Source organism: Strongylocentrotus purpuratus, unplaced genomic scaffold (genome assembly GCF_000002235.5).
Source record: "Strongylocentrotus purpuratus isolate Spur 01 unplaced genomic scaffold, Spur_5.0 spur5_scaffold_19, whole genome shotgun sequence".
In the NCBI taxonomy this organism is placed as follows: domain Eukaryota; kingdom Metazoa; phylum Echinodermata; class Echinoidea; order Camarodonta; family Strongylocentrotidae; genus Strongylocentrotus; species Strongylocentrotus purpuratus.
Window position 1 is genome coordinate 16,774,333 of NW_022145604.1, and position 20,069 is coordinate 16,794,401.

General features: G+C 38.2%; 2 protein-coding genes across 2 annotated transcripts; both read left to right on the forward strand.

Annotated features, from left to right (window-relative positions):
• Nucleotides 1-5,529: 5,529 nt before the first annotated feature.
• LOC115926070 lies at nt 5,530-9,171 on the forward strand. Its single transcript, XM_030990435.1, has 3 exons — nt 5,530-5,975; nt 6,851-7,001; nt 8,135-9,171. The coding sequence occupies exons 1-3, from the start codon at nt 5,792-5,794 to the stop codon at nt 8,160-8,162; spliced, it is 363 nt and encodes a 120-aa protein (XP_030846295.1). The 5' UTR covers nt 5,530-5,791; the 3' UTR covers nt 8,163-9,171.
• A 6,252-nt stretch (nt 9,172-15,423) lies between these two features.
• On the forward strand, nt 15,424-19,758 carry LOC115926071. The gene is made up of 2 exons (XM_030990436.1): nt 15,424-15,624; nt 17,609-19,758. Exon 2 carries the CDS (start codon nt 17,638-17,640, stop codon nt 18,616-18,618), a length of 981 nt encoding a protein of 326 aa, XP_030846296.1. The 5' UTR covers nt 15,424-15,624; nt 17,609-17,637; the 3' UTR covers nt 18,619-19,758.
• Nucleotides 19,759-20,069: the final 311 nt, after the last annotated feature.

Consider the following 20,069-nt stretch of genomic DNA (forward strand, 5'->3'; position numbering starts at 1 on the left):
ACTGTGAAGAAAAAAAAAAGAACAGTTACAGCAATTTGAAATTCTAAGCTAAGTCGATCATCCTCACCATCATTATTATCATCATCAAATACAATAACAAAACAAACAAAAAATTGTAATAATCATAACAACAATAATAATAAGAACAATGACAATATCAAAACAATAACAATAATAATAATAATAATAATAATAGATTTTCCTCTTTTTGTGACTCTCCCTTGACCTGTCCAGTGTCTACTTCTACTTTTTTCTAGCCCCCACTACACTATTTTTACAGGCCAATTGCAGTTTTTGTCTTAATATGACACTTTAAATGGATTTTGAAGTCAATATAACTTTATAGATTTCCCTTTGGCTTTCCCCAAGACAGATCGATTAACAAGCAAAGAATCAATCTGAATCAAAGTATATTTTTCTTTCATAAATCAATACCACAATAAAAACTGCAAACATGGAGCTTCCGAGACACGTCTGTAAAAACATGAAAGAGTTAAGCACCAATGCGCAAAATTCCAGGACTGCTAAAACAGGCCTATAATGATCCAACTACATTGTACATGTATACCTAGTGCATGTACTACAAAGTCAATGAATGTAGCAAAGGCACTACCGGTATATTACACTCAAAATCACATTAAAACTGTTTCCTGCTGGGGGTCATTTCTTGAAACTGTCATATCTACAAGATCAACGGCATCTCGCCGCTGTCGTTTAACTTATCCACTACGTGTTTCACAAAACTGTCTTTGCCAAGAAGAGCGACAACTTCCACGACAATTCCTTATTGCGACTCCAAACCCGTCATATCTTTTTAGAACGCCATCTCAAGGGAACTTTAAGTTTGTCTATGGGCAGCGAAAAAATGAAACTGAAAATTTATTTTAAAAACGCATTTCTTGATCTTGAACAAGCTCTCATTTCACTGACCAGTTTTGTATAAATGTTAATAAAAAAGTATTGTTCAAGCAAATAAACTATTCTTTTAAGGTTTTAAGGCCTTAATGAGCAAATACGATCAATATTATTTGAACATACATCAGACTACCATAGAAAAATCGCCGAAGATCAAACAGTCTGTATATACACACCAATGAGAATAACAACAATTTTTGTGTACCGGTAGGTTTATATTTTGATATTAAGCATAAATTTGATACAAATTGTATTTAGATAATTATTTGATAAAGAAGTGTTAAAACTGTGAGTGATAATTTTTTTTTCTTCATTATTTTCTTTGCTAGAAATAGAATCAGGGTGTTCTTTCGATTTGATATGAGTTATGGTATCCTCTTACAGTTACATGCAAATTTCCATTCGCTTGTCCCCAAAACAACCTCGAGTTTCATTATTGTTTATATATTCTTAGATGTCTTTTATAACACATGTTTTCGTGCAGATTGGATGTAATTTGTATCATTTGTGCTACCCATCTCTTAGTTTTTACTTTTAAAACAGTTTGAATGAATTTAAGCGTCGTAATCTCTTGATAATTCAGGATAAAATCTGATGGATCGTGACAAAGACTTTATTTCCTTTAGTCGATAGTATCAAAATCATGAATTTGTTGCTGATCATGGTTTTGTGAAACAGGTTGTTCGGTTCCTGACATCCCTGTAGGTCACTGACAAAGATATGACTGTCATGGAGTTAGTTTCATGAAACAGCCCCCTGGAGTCGATCATCCCAGCTCACTTCCTCCAATAAATATCATTTTACATGAAATAAGAAAGTGTGGCAAGGGTTACCATCTGTGTATGGGGAAGGTTGACAAATGTCAGTTTTATTACAGAATTCCCCATACCGGACAATTATTTCTGTATATGTACGTGTCTGCTCTGCTGGCATATATCTGCCTCTGCCTCAGGGCTTCATTGCATTAAAGATAGCTCATTGTGATTGGTTTAAGAACTTTAGGTTTAAAAATTGAATTGGGCACACTGTACAGTGTTGAATTTTATAGGAATTTGTTTAGTGCTAAATTCTAGAAATTGACTGTGGCAATTGTAGAATATACCAAGACAATATTTGTCCAGACATTTGATTTATAACGGTAATTTGTAGAAGTTTACACACATTATTTCATTAATCTTTGGAGACTTATTTAAGAGGGCTAAACTATATTATTTGATGCAGACTTTTGTTAAATCCAAGGACAAAAGTGGTGGCTTCATTTTTTTGGCATCCCGGCACACAACCACCATCAAAACATAGTCTACACTGCTCATACATGTACACGTATGCTATGATATGACATAAATATGTCATACAATCATTATCAAATCAACACATGCCTCGCACAGAAAATATTCTATTCAAAGACTATATATCACAGCCCAGATAACAATACGGCGTTGGGCCAACGTCGGCCACGGTCGGCAGGGTCGCAGTCGGCAAGCCAACGTTGGCTAATCGTTGGGCCATTGTCGCCATTTTTTACTGATAAATGGTGGCTATTGGTTGGCTCATTCGACGTTGGGCCAATGTTGGCTGAACGTTGGTCCATTGTCGCCATTTTCACTGATAAATGGTGGCTATTGGTTGGCTATTCGACGTTGGGCCAATGTTGGCTGAACGTTGGTCCATTGTCGCCATTTTCACTGATAAATGGTGGCTATTGGTTGGCTATTCGACGTTGGTCCAATGTTGGCTGAACGTTGGTTAATTGTCGCCATTTTTCACTGATAAATGGTGGCTATTGGTTGGCTATTCGACGTTGGGCCAATGTTGGCTGAACGTTGGTCCATTGTCGCCATTTTCACTGATAAATGGTGGCTTTTGGTTGGCTATTCGACGTTGGGCTATTGTTGGTTAAATGTTGGTCCATCGTCTCAATTATCACTGATAAATGTTGGCTATTGGTTGGCTATTCGACGTTGGGCTAACGTCGGCTGAACGTAGGTCCATTGTCGCCATTTTCACTGATAAATGGTGGCTTTGGGTTGGCTATTCGACGTTGGGCCAATGTTGGCTAAATGTTGGTCCATCGTCTCAATTATCACTGATAAATATTGGCTATTGGTTGGCTATTCGACGTTGGGCTAACGTTGGATCATTGTCGCCATTTTCACTGATAAATGTTGGCTTTTGGTTGGCTATTCGACGTTGGTCCATTGTCGCCATTTTCACTGATAAATGGTGGCTATTGGTTGGCTATTCGACGTTGGTCCAATGTTGGCTGAACGTTGGTTAATTTTCGCCATTTTTCACTGATAAATGGTGGCTATTGGTTGGCTATTCGACGTTGGGCCAATGTTGGCTGAATGTTGGTCCATCGTCTCAATTATCACTGATAAATATTGGCTATTGGTTGGCTATTCGACGTTGGGCTAACGTTGGATCATTGTCGCCATTTTCACTGATAAATGGTGGCTTTTGGTTGGCTATTCGACGTTGGGCTATTGTTGGTTAAATGTTGGTCCATCGTTTCAATTATCACTGATAAATGTTGGCTATTGGTTGGCTATTCGACGTTGGGCTAACGTCGGCTGAACGTAGGTCCATTGTCGCCATTTTCACTGATAAATGGTGGCTTTGGGTTGGCTATTCGACGTTGGGCCAATGTTGGCTAAATGTTGGTCCATCGTTTCAATTATCACTGATAAATATTGGCTATTGGTTGGCTATTCGACGTTGGGCTAACGTTGGATCATTGTCGCCATTTTCACTGATAAATGTTGGCTTTTGGTTGGCTATTCGACGTTGGTCCATAGTCACCATTTTTACTGATAAATGGTGGCTATTAGTTGGCTATTCGACGTTGGGCCAATGTTGGCTGAATGTTGGTCCATTGTCGCCATTTTCATTGATACATGGTGGCTATTAGTTGGCTATTCGACGTTGGGCCAATGTTGGCTGAACGTTGGTCCATTGTCGCCATTTTCACTGATAAATGGTGGCTTTTGGTTGGCTATTCGACGTTGGGCTATTGTTGGTTAAATGTTGGTCCATTGTCGCCATTTTCACTGATAAATGGTGGCTTTGGGTTGGCTATTCGACGTTGGGCCAATGTTGGCTAAAATAATGTTGGTCCATCGTCTCAATTATCACTGATAAATGTTGGCTATTGGTTGGCTATTCGACGTTGGGCCAATGTTGGTTGAATGTTGGTCTAATTGATTACTGATAAATGTTGGCTTTTGGTTGGCTATTCGACGTTGGGCTAACATTGGCTCATTGTCGCCATTTTCACTGATAAATGGTAGCTATTAGTTGGCTATTCGACGTTGGGCCAATGTTGGCTGAACGTTGGTCCATTGTCGCCATTTTCACTGATAAATGGTGGCTACTGGTTGGCTATTCGACGTTGGGCCAATGTTGGCTGAACGTTGGTCCATTGTCGCCATTTTCACTGATAAATGGTGGCTATTGGTTGGCTATTCGACGTTGGTCCAATGTTGGCTGAACGTTGGTTAATTGTCGCCATTTTCACTGATAAATGGTGGCTATTGGTTGGCTATTCGACGTTGGGCCAATGTTGGCTGAACGTTGGTCCATTGTCGCCATTTTCACTGATAAATGGTGGCTTTGGGTTGGCTATTCAACGTTGGGCCAATGTTGGCTAAATGTTGGTCCATCGTCTCAATTATCACTGATAAATATTGGCTATTGGTTGGCTATTCGACGTTGGGCTAACGTTGGATCATTGTCGCCATTTTCACTGATAAATGTTGGCTTTTGGTTGGCTATTCGACGTTGGGCCAATGTTGGCTGAACGTTGGTCCATTGTCGCCATTTTTACTGATAAATGGTGGCTATTAGTTGGCTATTCGACGTTGGGCCAATGTTGGCTGAATGTTGGTCCATTGTCGCCATTTTCATTGATAAATGGTGGCTATTGGTTGGCTATTCGATGTTGGGCCAATGTTGGCTGAACGTTGGTCCATCGTCTCAATTATCACTGATAAATATTGGCTATTGGTTGGCTATTCGACGTTGGGCTAACGTTGGATCATTGTCGACATTTTCACTGATAAATGTTGGCTTTTGGTTGGCTATTCGACGTTGGGCCAATGTTGGCTGAACGTTGGTCCATTGTCACCATTTTTACTGATAAATGGTGGCTATTAGTTGGCTATTCGACGTTGGGCCAATGTTGGCTGAATGTTGGTCCATTGTCGCCATTTTCATTGATACATGGTGGCTATTGGTTGGCTATTCGACGTTGGGCCAATGTTGGCTGAACGTTGGTCCATTGTCACCATTTTTACTGATAAATGGTGGCTATTAGTTGGCTATTCGACGTTGGGCCAATGTTGGCTGAACGTTGGTCCATTGTCACCATTTTTACTGATAAATGGTGGCTATTAGTTGGCTATTCGACGTTGGGCCAATGTTGGCTGAACGTTGGTCCATTGTCGCCATTTTCACTGATAAATGGTGGCTTTTGGTTGGCTATTCGACGTTGGGCTATTGTTGGTTAAATGTTGGTCCATCGTCTCAATTATCACTGATAAATGTTGGCTATTGGTTGGCTATTCGACGTTGGGCTAACGTCGGCTGAACGTTGGTCCATCGTCTCAATTTTAAATTTTAAATGTTGGCTTTTGGCTGGCCATTCGATGTTGGGCCAATGTTGGCTGAACGTTGGTCCATCGTCTCAATTATTACTGATAAATTGTGGCTGTTAATTGGCTATTTGACGTTTGGCTATTAACGTTGGCTCAATGTTGGTCCATCGTTTCAAATTTTACTGAGAAATGGTTGATATGTTGGCTAATATACGCGACGTTGGGCCAACCTTGGCTTAACGTTGGTCTATATCGTCTCCATCTTTACTGATAAATAGTGCATGTATATATTGGTTGGCTATATGACGTTGGGCCAACGTAGCAAATACGACCTAGTACCGCTACATCCGGGTAAAAAAAATTGCATGCGTGCGCATGCCCATGTGCTCTTGCAATTGCAACGTACGTCAGCCATATCCTGTCCATTTGTCTGGATCAGTTGCCGGGGAGTATCAACACTGCATGGTAAATGAATGATTTTCTTTCTCTTTCAACGTTATTTTTGTGAGCATGTCGCGTGAAACTGATAAATTGTATAGTGTGAGAACTCCCCGTCACAAAGCGAGGGAAATAGCATGAGAAATTGTTAAAGTAATCATTGATAATTCCCTGTCCAAATGAAAGTGGAAGTGAGTACGAGTACCGCTCGGCGTACGCTTAGCATGCACACCCGCTGCGTGCAATTGAAGTGTGAGTGATGGCTATATGATGGCTATGATGGCTATGATGGGGGCCGAAGTGTCGGCATCAGATGCATTGGGTGTTTGCCGTGATAAATGTTAATATGTTCCTGACCTAGAGTTAGACCTAGGTGATGTATTGATGCATCATGTTGCAGCGTCCAAGTCTGCCAAAATATGCAAGAACTTTGTATCAACACATTTAGTGGATTGTGAGTGTGATGTGAAAGAGGTAGCTGGTGGGAATTACCCTCATTTTGGCATTTGCAATCATTTAAAGTCGCAATTGGCCAAGAACCTCAATTTGATCAAATAGTAAATAGGAAAAACTATTGGGGGCGGGGGTAACACTGATCGATCCCATAATTTTCATTCACAATCTCAAATTCCAAATTCAAATTTGATTATTGCTGCATTTTTATTCTCATTTTCAAATTAGTTTTTATTGTTTATGCACATGTATATTAAATTGCTATAATTTGAACTGAAGGTAAATATTCTAATTATTTATTTTTAAAATTCTGACGTTCTTTACTAATACATTCAATTCTATATAGCTCTTCCAAATCCCAATACTTTTTTCTCCCATAATCCCTACAATTCTGAAATTTAAATATTAAATCCTGCATTTCATATCGTCAACTTCACAACAAATTCCAGATTCCTCTACCCGTTCAGATCCAGCTACCCCTACCTCGATCATCCAGAACAGCATCAACAGCACCAAGGACCCCTTCGACATCGACCCCATCAACCTCCAGAACACTGTCGACCCCAACGACCCCATTGACCTCAACATTCAGAAATATGGGTATGTCATTTGGCATTGTATTCATTTTGTATTTAGTTATACATGTAGACAGGATAGCACTTCTTAGTATTCGTTATAGTTGTGCCCTGCACACAAAGTACAAATGTACTGGATTAATGTACGTTTGTGTAGGACATAGCTGCTAACGGATGCTAGTATCTTTTTCCTGATTATATTGAGAAACTGCATTGTGATCACTTACAAAACTATTCAACAACAACAAATCATGAAATACTGCTTATAGCAGTATTTTTTTGGAAACAATTCTGAATGCAGGGTGCCACAAAAAACAAAACACAGTCAATTGATTTGTTTCTTGTATAAGCAACTAACGATATAGCTTTGTGTTTTTGTTTCTACTTTGAAGCCCCTCGAGCTCTCTCAAGTATTGGGAGCTTACATAAATACAAAAAAAAAGTATTGGGAGCTTCACATTTCACTTCAATGTTATAATGATGTGAAAGAAAATGCCACTCTTCTTCAAACATTTGTCCTAAAAATTAGAAAGAATACAAACTTACTAACTAAGGGTTTTGTGTTGTATGCAGAAAACGCAAATTTTGTATTCTTTCATCCATATTCTACTTCAAACACATTTGTTAGGGCAATATTCTATTTGCAGAAGTGTCCGGGTGTTAATGACATCCTCTTTTACATCATACCATTTAAGTGAGATTGTGCCATCTATTCTTTGGCTAATTTTGGGATCCAACACTTAAGAGGGGCTTTAAACTGTTATCAATCAAGCATCTCAACACTGAGCAAACAGATACTATCAATTGGTTCTTTCTATTGAAGAATATTACTGCCATTTTACCTCAAATGTATATTTCCTTTGTTAAGAAGAGTGTTTGATGCTATTCTAATTAAACAAGACAAAAATAAAAGAAATCCATTCCTTTCTAATTTCCATACGTCTGGGTCATTCGCTCTAAAGTTTGAACGAAGTTATTTTCATGACAAAGTACTTCTATCCATGAAATTTCATCAAAACTAGGGAGGATGTGCCACTCAGGACTACTTCCCTTGAATGCCGTACTATTTGATTAATATCCGTACTATTTCAAGGTGATGTTTCCATGATCTGCTTTTAAATCTTGTTTGGTTTCTTTCTTCTTCTTTTTTTGCCGCAGATGTCGAAGTTGTACCACCACAAGCTAGACAAGATTTTGATTCCGACTAACCCATTCTTTAAAGGTCCATTGCCTCAGGAAATTAAAACTTTTATGTCTTGTATCAAGACCCTTTTAAAGCAACATAATAACAATTGTTTCATAAATAAATGCCTCCTTATATTTTTTATAATTTTTTGAAAACCTCTCCAAGTTGCTCGTCTAATGGTGGACCCCGCCCCTTACAATTCTCAGAGTTCCTCGGAATGATTGACCAAAGGATTAGTGATGTTATATCAAGAACGATCTCCGCTTAGGCAAGCTACGGTGCTTGCTAGCCAGCTCTGCAGGCATTATGTTTTGTACACAAACATAAACAATAACTTTTGTTATTAAATAGTGTGCTATGCATCTTTACTTGTTATTTATTGTGGTGAAATTTCACTAATGGCCCAATTTTAAAAAGAGAGCTATGAGTCGAAGAAGGTCATAATTGATTTGAATGCCTGTATAACGTGTCAACTAAATGCATGCTATAAAGAATTTCAAAGGTAAGAAAAAAATGTTTCATATATCTAAGTGACTGAATGTTTTTCGTACTACCTTCTTCTCAATTTAAAGAAATATTGAAAGTGGTATATCAGAGTGAAGAAACTTGTGTTTTTCCCTTTACAAGCTCTGCTCTTTCTTACTTCACTTTCAAATTTCCTCTCTTGTTATATAAACATTTAGCGATTGCTTTACTTCACACATTCAAGCAATGTATACTATCCCTCCTAAAAAAAACAGTTTGTAGATGTGTTAACAATAGATATGGCGACGAAATGTATCAGCATCTCTGAAATGCCTAAGCATAAAAAATGTTGGCAATTTCTCTGAATTTTATTTTTTATTTTTTATGGAACATTGTTTACATTAATTGCCTAGTTCTTGGTATGCAAATGGTGGACACTTTATTAATTTCTTTATATTTTTGTGCTGTACATATGTAGAGGAATCTTGTCATAAGCAATCGTGTTCGTCTGCCAGAAAGTTTGTTTTGTTTTACTCGGGAAGTTGTGAGGATTGTTTATTATATTCGTACAATGAATTTCAGTATGTTATGTTGTGTTACGTGTAAGCGACAATTCATTTTATAACAGCTCCTATCGTCCTAGCATTCATTGATAGTAGGCCTATATTGTGACACATTGAGGTACCTTGAACTTGAAACTATGTTTACATCTTTTTCGAATTCAAACGAAAATACAAAAGAAAGATGTACAATAATTGTATTCACATTTACAACAGTTTGTTTATTACACATAAAATAAAGTATGTTTTATCACAAAATCAGTTTATTTTCCTTGTTCTTTTGTTTTGGAGGGAGGGGATGTATTCAGAGCAAATTCTAAGAAGCAAGATGGTGAACTTTTCATTAAAATGGGACAAATAAGTTGTTATCAAGTTTTGATAGTGATTAAAATGTACAAGATAATAGACATGATGAAATTAAAATAACATGTCCCTCTTGCTTCAATATTGTTATTATACATATCTTCCAGAGGGATCTATAGTCGAGTTCTATAATGAACTTTTCTCAAATTCAGTCTAATTTTGATGAAATTGTTACTATCTTCATTTTGTGGATTTTGCTCTGTTTATTTATTTAATCCAATCTTAAACTACTTGGCTTTTCCTTGTCACGTTGTGATGCATGTGTTTGAATGATTGTACATGTCCGATGTAGTATGATCTTGACGATGTTCTTATGAACGGACGACTGATGTTGGTGTGAATATGTTTTTGAGTTAGTGTTGGTAATGTCAGAAGGATGTTGGCATGAACTGGAAAGGGGAGGTACAACGTCGGCACATGGTGGGATACGGGTTGGCATAACGTTGCTTCTACGTCGGCAAATGGTGGAGAAGAGGTTGGCATTACGTTGGTCTAGCATTGGCACATGGTGGAGGAGGGGTCGGCACTTGGTGGGAAAAGGGTTGGCATTATGTTAGGACAACGTCGGGGAGACGTCGGCACATAGTGTAAAAGGGGTTGGCATTACGTTGGTCCTACGTCAGGGAGACGTCGGCACATGGTGGAAAAGGGGTTGGCATTACGTTTGTCCTATGTCGGCATATGGTGGGATAGGGGTTGACATGACGTTGGTCATACGTCGGGGGGACGTTGGCCCGATGTTGGCTTAATGTCATTTCGTCACTGTCAAGCCAACGTTGGCCCGCCGGCAAGAAAGCTGTTGGCCCAACATCACATTGGCGACGGTGGCGCAACGTAACAGCCCACGACGTCGGCACATGGTGGGATAGGGGTTGGCATAACGTTGGTCCAATGTCGGAACTACGTCGGCACATGGTGGGATAGGGGTTGGAATAACGTTGGCCCTACGTCGTGGAGACGTTGGCACATGGTTGAAAAGGGGTTGGTATAACGTTGGGCCAATGTCGAGGAGACGTCGGCACATGGTGGGATAAGGGTTGGCATAATGTTTATCCAATGTCGGAACAACGTCGGCACATGGTGGGATAGGGGTTGGCATAACGTTGGTCATACGTCGGCACATGGTTAAAAAAGGGTTGGGACGACGTTGGTCCAATGTCGGAAAGATGTCGGCATACGGTGGAAAAGAGGTTGGCATAACGTTGGTTCAATGTCGGGAGGACATCGGCACATATGGTCGGATAGGGGTCGGCATAACGTTGGCCCGATGTTGGCTTAATGTCATTTTGTCACTGTCGGGCCAACGTTGGCCCGCCGGCAAGAAAGCCGTGGGCCCAACATCATGTTGGCGACGTTGGACCAACGTAACAGCTTACATTGGCCCCACGTTGGCGTAACGTCGTATTGTTATCTGGGAGTCACTCTATATCAACTAAAATAGAACCCCTCCGAAATAGCATCAAAGCAGAACTTTATAATTCATTTGCAAAAAGTGTAATGTCACCTCAACAATAGATTCCCAGTCTAATCTTGACCCATTTTTGATAGGGGGGGGGGGGGGGTGGAGCTCTATCACAGAATATTATAATAAGTCAATGTCAACACAAGTTTTCCTTTACTTCCTGTAAATTTTTGTACTTGCATTCAATGCACGTGCACGAGGCACATTTAATGCACAGTACCAGTATATACATCCTGTATAAGCTAGATCTTTGATTGTTCATTATAACCACACGTGTCAAATCATGAACAAACCGGGCACAATATCATCTTTCATATCATAAATATACACTTTGTTCCTCATAAAAGAAGTCAGATTATCCACTAATAGTTCCACACGAATGCGGTGTTCCACAGGCAAGACCAAACAATGTTTGATTGGTCCTAATTCTAATGAAATTTGACTGCACTATCACGCAATACAATTGATCGTATCACACAAAATGATAAACAGGCTGGCATATGTTGCGCAAGAGCGAGCTATAATGATGTCATAAAAATATGACGTCATATCAAGGGGTATGCAAATTAGGCAGTTTCATTCACATTTGTATACATGAATAAAAATGAGCTGATGTAACCGATTTTATGAAACTTGGAGTTTGTAAATTAAACTTATTGATTTCTATGAATATTCAAAATAATTTTATTTCTAATATAAAAAATGAGCTGATATAGAAAACAGGTAAAAGTTTTTGCAACTCTTAATTCAAAAGGACCTTTTGTGAAAAGCTTTCATTGATTTCTACAGTACAATTAAATTTTATTAAAGTGCACTGTCAACAAAACATGACATTCTGTGTGTGGAATTGTTTTTCACAGTATAACTGAAAACACTTGATGTTTTAATTTTCTAAACAGAAGCACAATTATAGGCCTACTCATGTAAATTTTTCCTTTTCCCTGGGAGGACAAGAAATTATTTTTGTTGTTCCTCAGTAAATTATACTAAAAAAGTTAAAATAGAATCCATTTCACTGGGATAAATCCATTACAAACTAGATGGAATTTTGACTGCGCGCAGTCGAAAATGATGCCTCCACCATAAAGCAATTTTAATGAATTTGATTTGCATAAATTAGCATAATTGATAAAATAAGTAATTTTCAGCAAAATTATAGTGAGGTCTCTTCCTTTATGCAATTGCATAAATTAGCATAATTGATAAAATAAGCAATTTTCAGCAAAATAATAGTGAGGTCTCTTCTTTTGCGCAATTTCTCAAGACGCGTGCCAAATTTCGAGGCAATCGGCCCCTCCCCCCCCCCCCCCAGTCAGGGAGGTGCTCAAAATAGCCCAGTTAAGTACGGGTTAAGTAACGGAACATATTTCAAGTGGTTCTTGACATATCATGACAAGTCCTATACATGTAGTCTGAATTTTTCAAGTTGACCTCTATGACCTTTGACATACATGTACTCCAAAATCTAATCTGATCGTTTTCCTATAGTGATATATATACTATCCTTAAGTTTGAAGTTTAAAATCTCAAATGGTTCTTGAGATATCGCGATAACGAGCTGAAGACATGGAATTTCACAAGTTGACCTCTGTGACCCTTGACCTACGTGCTCCAAAATCTAAACAGATCGTCTTCCTATGGTAATACATACTATCATTAAGTTTGAAGTGAAAATTCTCCAGTGGTTCTTGAGATATCGCGATAACGATCTCAATGTATGGAATTTCATAAGTTGACCTCTGTGACCCTTGACCTGTGACCTACGTGCTCCAAAATCTAATCAGATTGTCTTCCTATGGTGATACATACATGTACTATCATCAAGTTTGGAGTTTAAATCTCCAGTGGTTCTTGAGATATCATGATAACAATCTCAATGTATGGAATTTCATAAGTTGACCTCTGTGACCCTTGACCTTTGACCTACGTGCTCCAAAATCTAATCAGATTGTCTTCCTATGGTGATACACACTATCATTAAGTTTGAAGTTTAAAGCTCCAGTGGTTCTTGAGATATTATGATATGGTGATACATACTATCATTAAGTTTGAAGTGAAAATTCTCCAGTGGTTCTTGAGATATATCGCGATAACGATCTCAATGTATGGAATTTCATAAGTTGACCTCTGTGACCCTTGACCTTTGACCTACGTGCTCCAAAATCTAATCAGATTGTCTTCCTATGGTGATACACACTATCATTAAGTTTGAAGTTTAAAGCTCCAGTGGTTCTTGAGATATTATGATATGGTGATACATACTATCATTAAGTTTGAAGTGAAAATTCTCCAGTGGTTCTTGAGATATATCGCGATAACGATCTCAATGTATGGAATTTCATAAGTTGACCTCTGTGACCCTTGACCTTTGACATACGTGCTCCAAAATCTAATCAGATCGTCTTCCTATGGTGATACATACTATCCTTAAGTTTGAAGTTTTTACATCTCCAGTGGTTCTTGAGATCATGATAACAATCTCAATGTATGGAATTTCATAAGTTGACCTCTATGACCCTTGACCTTTGACCTACGTGCTCCAAAATGTAATCAGATTGTTTTCCTATAGTGATACACACTATCACTAAGTTTGAAGTTTAAATCTCCAGTGGTTCTTGAGATATCATGATAACAATCTCAATGTATGGAATTTCATAAGTTGACCTCTGTGACCCTTGACCTTTGACATACGTGCTCCAAAATCTAATCAGATCGTCTTCCTATGGTGATACATACTATCCTTAAGTTTGAAGTTTAAATCTCAAATGGTTCTTGAGATATCGCGCTAACAAACTCAATACAAGGAATTTCATAAGTTGACCTCTGTGACCTGTGACCTTTGACCTACATACTCCAAAATCTAATCAGATCGTCTTCCTATGCTGATAAATACTATTCCCGAGTCTTAAGTTTAAATCTTAAATGGTTCTTGAGATATTGTGATAACGGTCAAACGGAACAGGCGTACGGACGTACGGATGGACAACCCGAAAACATGATGCCTCCGGCACCACCTTCGGTGGCGGAGGCATAACAATTAGTGTTCATTCATGAAAATGGGTGAATGAGTATAAATGAGAGGGTCAAGCTGTCAATCTTGCTCATTAGAAAATAAAAAGGAGAAAGGGGGAATATCAGTGGGGGAGGGGGGGGGGGGGGTGGAGTTGTATTTCTGTAGGCAAATTAGAAGGCTCTTTTTTCTGGTTGTAAACAAATAAGGCGAAAAATCAAAAATCAAAAATCATGTTTAGCATCCCCACCCACCCATCCTTTTTTGAGGCCACTTTCTTTTATACAAACATTTTTCATGAAGAAAACCCAGACACTCAACCCCCCCATCATACTATATCAACATGAATCTGCTAGCCCAAGGTTAAAACTACATTGTAGCCATATCACAACTAACAATCTAGGCCCTGGCTTAATAGCAAACCCATCCTTAAATGAAAGTATTGAATTGAAAGAAAGAAAAGTTGATTATAATTTATAGAGAATATACTAAAGATTGGTTTAGAAAAAAAAGAGTAGAAAATGAAAAGTAGAAAGAGAGGAGAATGATCGAAGACCATTAATATTCATGAGGTACAGTTTTAAGGTATGTTTTCATTTTAAACAGGAATTGTATTTTCCTGCGCTACAACGTATAGCAGGAAAATGTTGTATATGCGGATCCGTTTAATGATTACGTAATGGGAGTGGCGAGACGCCACGATTCCGCGAAGCGGGATGGTTTGAATAACTTAGGCAGGTGTAAGTTATTGTATTGAGAAGGAAAGGAATGTTCAGAAAGGCATAATAAGAGAGGGAAATGGGCGTGGTAGCCATTCTAGCTTTGTCAGACACTAGATACACGACACGACTACGGGGACCGAGCCAGGAGCGACAGCTATTATACGATGGAGCCGATGGACATTGCCGAGCTTGTCCGCGGCGAAGTGAGGGATTCACAGAATACATTACTGGATAAATTAGAAACGCTTGTTTCAGATAAGCTTAATCATTTCCAGAAGGACATAAACGATTCACAAATGGCTATGAGCGAAGTACAGCTATCAAAGATGGAGGAAATAACCAACACGACGTACAAGTTTAAAAAGAAGGGAAACGAGGAGCAGTACAAGAGCAATACCAAGGTTTATCAGAAGTTGTCTGAAGCAGAATCTTTGCTGAAGAAAGACGCAGATTTGAGCAGAGCTTCTACGGCAGCACAGAACAAAATCGCCGAAGGTAAAGACATTTTAGAGCATAGGCAGAAAATCATCAAGCTTGCTGATCAATCACCTTTCGGATGGCTTACAGTTTCTGAATATGAAACCAATAGCCTCGCTCGGGATTCGGACGACGAGAAAAGAATCTGGAAGGCGGAGGCCAGAGCGAAACGCAAGATGAATCAAGCGCCTCGAAGGCTTCACGCAACCAGATACGTCCCTATCCAACAGATCGTCAACCAGCATCTCAGCAGTCTTCAAGGCCATGGTCAAATCCTAGCTCCAAGACAGAGGGATGGGATTTCAAGAGGAAAACGGGAGCATGCTTCGCCTGTGGTAAATTCGGGCATTGGAGGTTCGAATGCAGGGAGCTGGCATCAAGCAGAGAAGCAAGAAATGAAAAGATAAGTAAAAATTCATTTGATATTCAGTTGAATGATATGAAGGTTTATAAGAGGAATGCATTTGCAGACAAGAATGACTCCACAGAGTCAAGGATAAATTCTGAAAAGAATTGCAAAGTTGTTACTCCGGTTGGAAGGCTTAAATCGGCAAAAGATAAATGGAAAGAAATCGGAACTAACGAATTCATATTGGATATCATTTCTGAAGGGTATAAAATACCATTCATAACTCGCCCCAAGAAAACCGAAAGTAAGAATAATAGGTCTGCTATTCAAAATGCAGAATTTGTAGGAAAGGAAATACAGAATCTAACAAGGAAAGGATGTGTTACTGAAGTTTTCCAAAAACCTGAAGTAATAAATCCACTGACAGTTGCAGGAAACAAAGAAAAACCGAGATTAGTTCTGGATTGTAGAAACATAAATCCACATCTTTTTAAGCAAAAGGTAAGATATGAAGGTGAGGATATAGCAAAGGAAATGATAGAAGAAGATGATTATATGTTCACTTTTGACTTGAAATCTGCTTACCATCATGTTGAGATATTCAGAGAACACAGAACCTATCTAGGTTTCTCTTGGGATTACGAAGATCAAAAAAGATATTTCATATTCAATGTTCTACCATTTGGTATTTCCACAGCAGGTTATATTTTCACAAAATTGACAAGACCTGTAATTGCTCATTGGAGATCGCAGGGAAATAATGTGATTATGTATTTGGATGATGGCTTGGTAATTTGCAAAGATAGGATGTCTGCTATTACACTAAGCAGACAGATCAGGGAAGAGTTAAAACAGTTGGGTTTTCTAATAGCGGAGGAAAAATGCAATTGGAATCCCACAACGAGACAGAGAGGGGAAGTTGAAGAAGAACATAGAGAATCTATTAGACAGGATGCAAAGTAATAACGACATAGTGCATGTGAAGGAATTGGCTAGAGTAGCAGGTCAAATTAGCTCAATGCACACCGCAATGGGTCAAATAGTTCAAATAAGAACAAGGAATATTTGTAACAGTCTGAACACGAAGGCCAGTTGGCAGGCACCGATAAAGGTCGGAAGAGAAGCAAAAGACGAATTGAAATTCTGGTTGCACCATGTTGAAAGAATAAACGGGATAGAGATAAAGAGGTTGCCGTTTGTCGCATATACCATGTTCGATGCTTCTGAAACAGGTTTCGGCGGATTTGTAGCCGAGAAAGAAGATTTAGAGCTTGTGGGCAGTTGGTCAAACGTAGAAGCCGTTAAGAGCTCCACTTGGAGAGAATTAGAAGCCATGAAACGAACTTTGTTTTCATTTGAAAGAGAACTGAAGGGGCAGAATGTTCAGTTGAACACAGACAATAAGAATGTTGTGTCTATACTAAAGAAGGGCAGTAAGAAGAGTGAATTGCAAGAACAGGCTATCAGTATTCATAATAAATGTGAATCTAGCAATATTACTGTAGATCCAGTATGGATAAGGAGAGAAACAAATTGCAAAGCTGATAATTTAAGTAGGAGAGGAGATAGTGATGATTGGTATATCACAGATGAGATATTCGGATACTTGGATTCGAAATGGGGTCCATATGATATCGATAGATTTGCTAACGAGTACAATGCTAAATGTACAAAATTCAACTCCAGATGGTGGTGTAGCCAAACAAACCGTATTGATGCTTTCAGCCAAAGTTGGAAGGAAGGCAGAAATTGGTGGGTGCCGCCACCAAGACTAGTCGGACAGACTATAGTAAAAATAATGAAGGAAAAAGCGCAAGGTACTCTCATTGTACCAGTTTGGAAATCTGCGCCTTTTTGGCCCAAAATAAGCCATAATGGGGAGTTTGTGCACTTTATTAGGGAAGTTGAATTTTTTGATTCTGGCATAACGAAGAAAGGAAGAGGAAATAACGGTATTTTTGGTAATCAGAGATACAGGTTCGGTATGGTTGCAATGGAAATTGCATTTTGATTTGTTTTTAATTTTTTCATACAGCACTAGGTGTAAGGACCGCCGTTAAGGAAGAGATGAAGCGAGCTCAAGTTACGTCATCAAAGTTCATCCAACTGGCAGAACAGATGTCATCGCATATCATTAAATCGAGAAGCGAAAACACAAACAAGAAGTATTTCGCAGCATTTAACCGATGGGATCTATTCATCAGTGCAGAAGGAGGGAATTCTCTTCCAGCTGAATCTATTCACGTCGCCCTATATGTGACTCATCTTATTGACAAAGGACATTCATCGAGTGTCATAGAAGGTGCTGTATACGCCATTAAGTGGGCTCATAGTCTTAGAGGGTTCAGGGATCCCAAAGACAATTGTTTTGTAAAGAATTTGTTGGAATCTGCCAAACGGCAATGCAAGAAAAAAGTAAACAAGAAAGATCCAGTTACTTCAGATCAAGTTAAAGAGCTATGTAAGAAGCATGTTCATACAGAGGACGCAATTTTGCTCAGAGACTTAACATTATTAATTTTGTGTTTCACGGGGTTTCTTAGATATGATGAAGCAAGATCTTTGAAGTGTAATGATGTGTCAATTTATGATGATTATATTTCTCTTAATATTGCTAAGAGTAAGACAGATCAGTATAGACAAGGTAAAAGTGTAGTCATTAGTGCCGGTGTGACAGAAGCTTGTCCGGTCAAAATGGTAAAGAAGTATATCAATGTGGCTCGGATTTCTAATTTAGATTCCAATCATTTTTTCTTTAAACCGGCATACAGGTCTAAAGGAGTTAGTGCGCTTATAAGGAAAGACAAACCTTTAAGTTACACGACAGCTAGAGAGAGGGTAATTTCTTTGTTGAAAGAAGTATGTGGGGATGCAAATCTCGGATTGCATTCACTGAGGGCAGGTGGAGCCACTATGGTTGCTAATACATCAACTAAAGACAGATTGTGGAAAATACATGGTCGTTGGAAGACAGATAAAGCGAAGGATGGATATGTTGTAGATACATTAGATAATAAACTTGAGGTGACAAAATCCTTAATGCTTTAGGCATATTATGAATGTTTTCCATCATAGGAAACGTGTTTATTTTGAATGTGGAGTATGAATTGTCTTGGAAAAACAGATATAATGTCCGACAATATGTTTTTTTTTATTAAAGAAGAGTAATGAAAGAAAGGAAAGAGTAATCGTTATATGAATTCATGTAATACATTTTTTCTGCAAATAACGGTTAAGTGATTATGTTTTGTTAAATAATCAGAAAGGGATATTCGACAAAAAGGATATTCAAGAAAGATGATCATTTAAATCTTGAGACGGATTAAATTGGAATAGATTGTTAAATATTTTTTTGTTAAATTGTTCAGTGTGCTACAAGGAAATGCACCCGTTCTTTTTTACATCTAGGTCGGTCTGGCAGGCTTTTCCATAAAGATTGTTATTGATGTAATCTGTGAGTCATTAACTGAGTAATGAAGGATGAGAATATACTTGTATTTTCCTGCGGTACAACGTATAGCAGGAAAGTGTTGTATATGCGGATCCGTTTAATGATTACGTAATGGGAGTGGCGAGACGCCACGATTCCGCGAAGCGGGATGGTTTGAATAACTTAGGCAGGTGTAAGTTATTGTATTGAGAAGGAAAGGAATGTTCAGAAAGGCATAATAAGAGAGGGAAATGGGCGTGGTAGCCATTCTAGCTTTGTCAGACACTAGATACACGACACAAATTTCAAGTGGAAATTTTAATACAGAACAATAGTTTGGTGTTTGTTTTTGTAGGAGGTTTAGAGATTCAAATAGATTATTTTTATTGGGACGATTTGCCATTAGGTTTTTCCAGAGCATTTGCCTTATTTAGTTTATCTCTGGTTTTTTCAACCTAGGGAATCGGTCCGGGCGTGGGGAAAAAATGCAAAGCCCCATGCAGGTTAGGGATCAAAATTAATATTTTATTCTATACAATGTCAGTATATATTGAGGTGTGAACGTTGACGATTGAGATTGAAATTATGCAATGTTAACAATATTTACACTTGATATTTTCAAAATCAAGAATGAGTTAAAAAATTGAAATTATTTTGATGTTCAAAATGATATAATAACAAAGATTGTTCATGATTGTTCAAAAAGATACAATTCGAATAAAAGCTGGCTTGGTCGGTCTGGCAGGCTTTTCCATAAAGATTGTTATTGATGTAATCTGTGAGTCATTAACTGAGTAATGAAGGATGAGAATATACTAAAAGTCTCTGCCAAGTGCACCTTAAGTTGAAGTATAAAAACAAACACTTTGAATAAATAACATATAAACATCATTTTAACAATTTGTTAATGTCAAAAGAGCTAAGCTATGCCAATCCAGCAATACATCCAAGTTTAATGCAAGTTATTTGTAACTCTAAAAGAAAATATGAAGATTGAAAAAAAATGTCATATTCACTATTACTATACAAAGCATCATATAAGTACAAAATTATGTATTGCGTGAAGAAA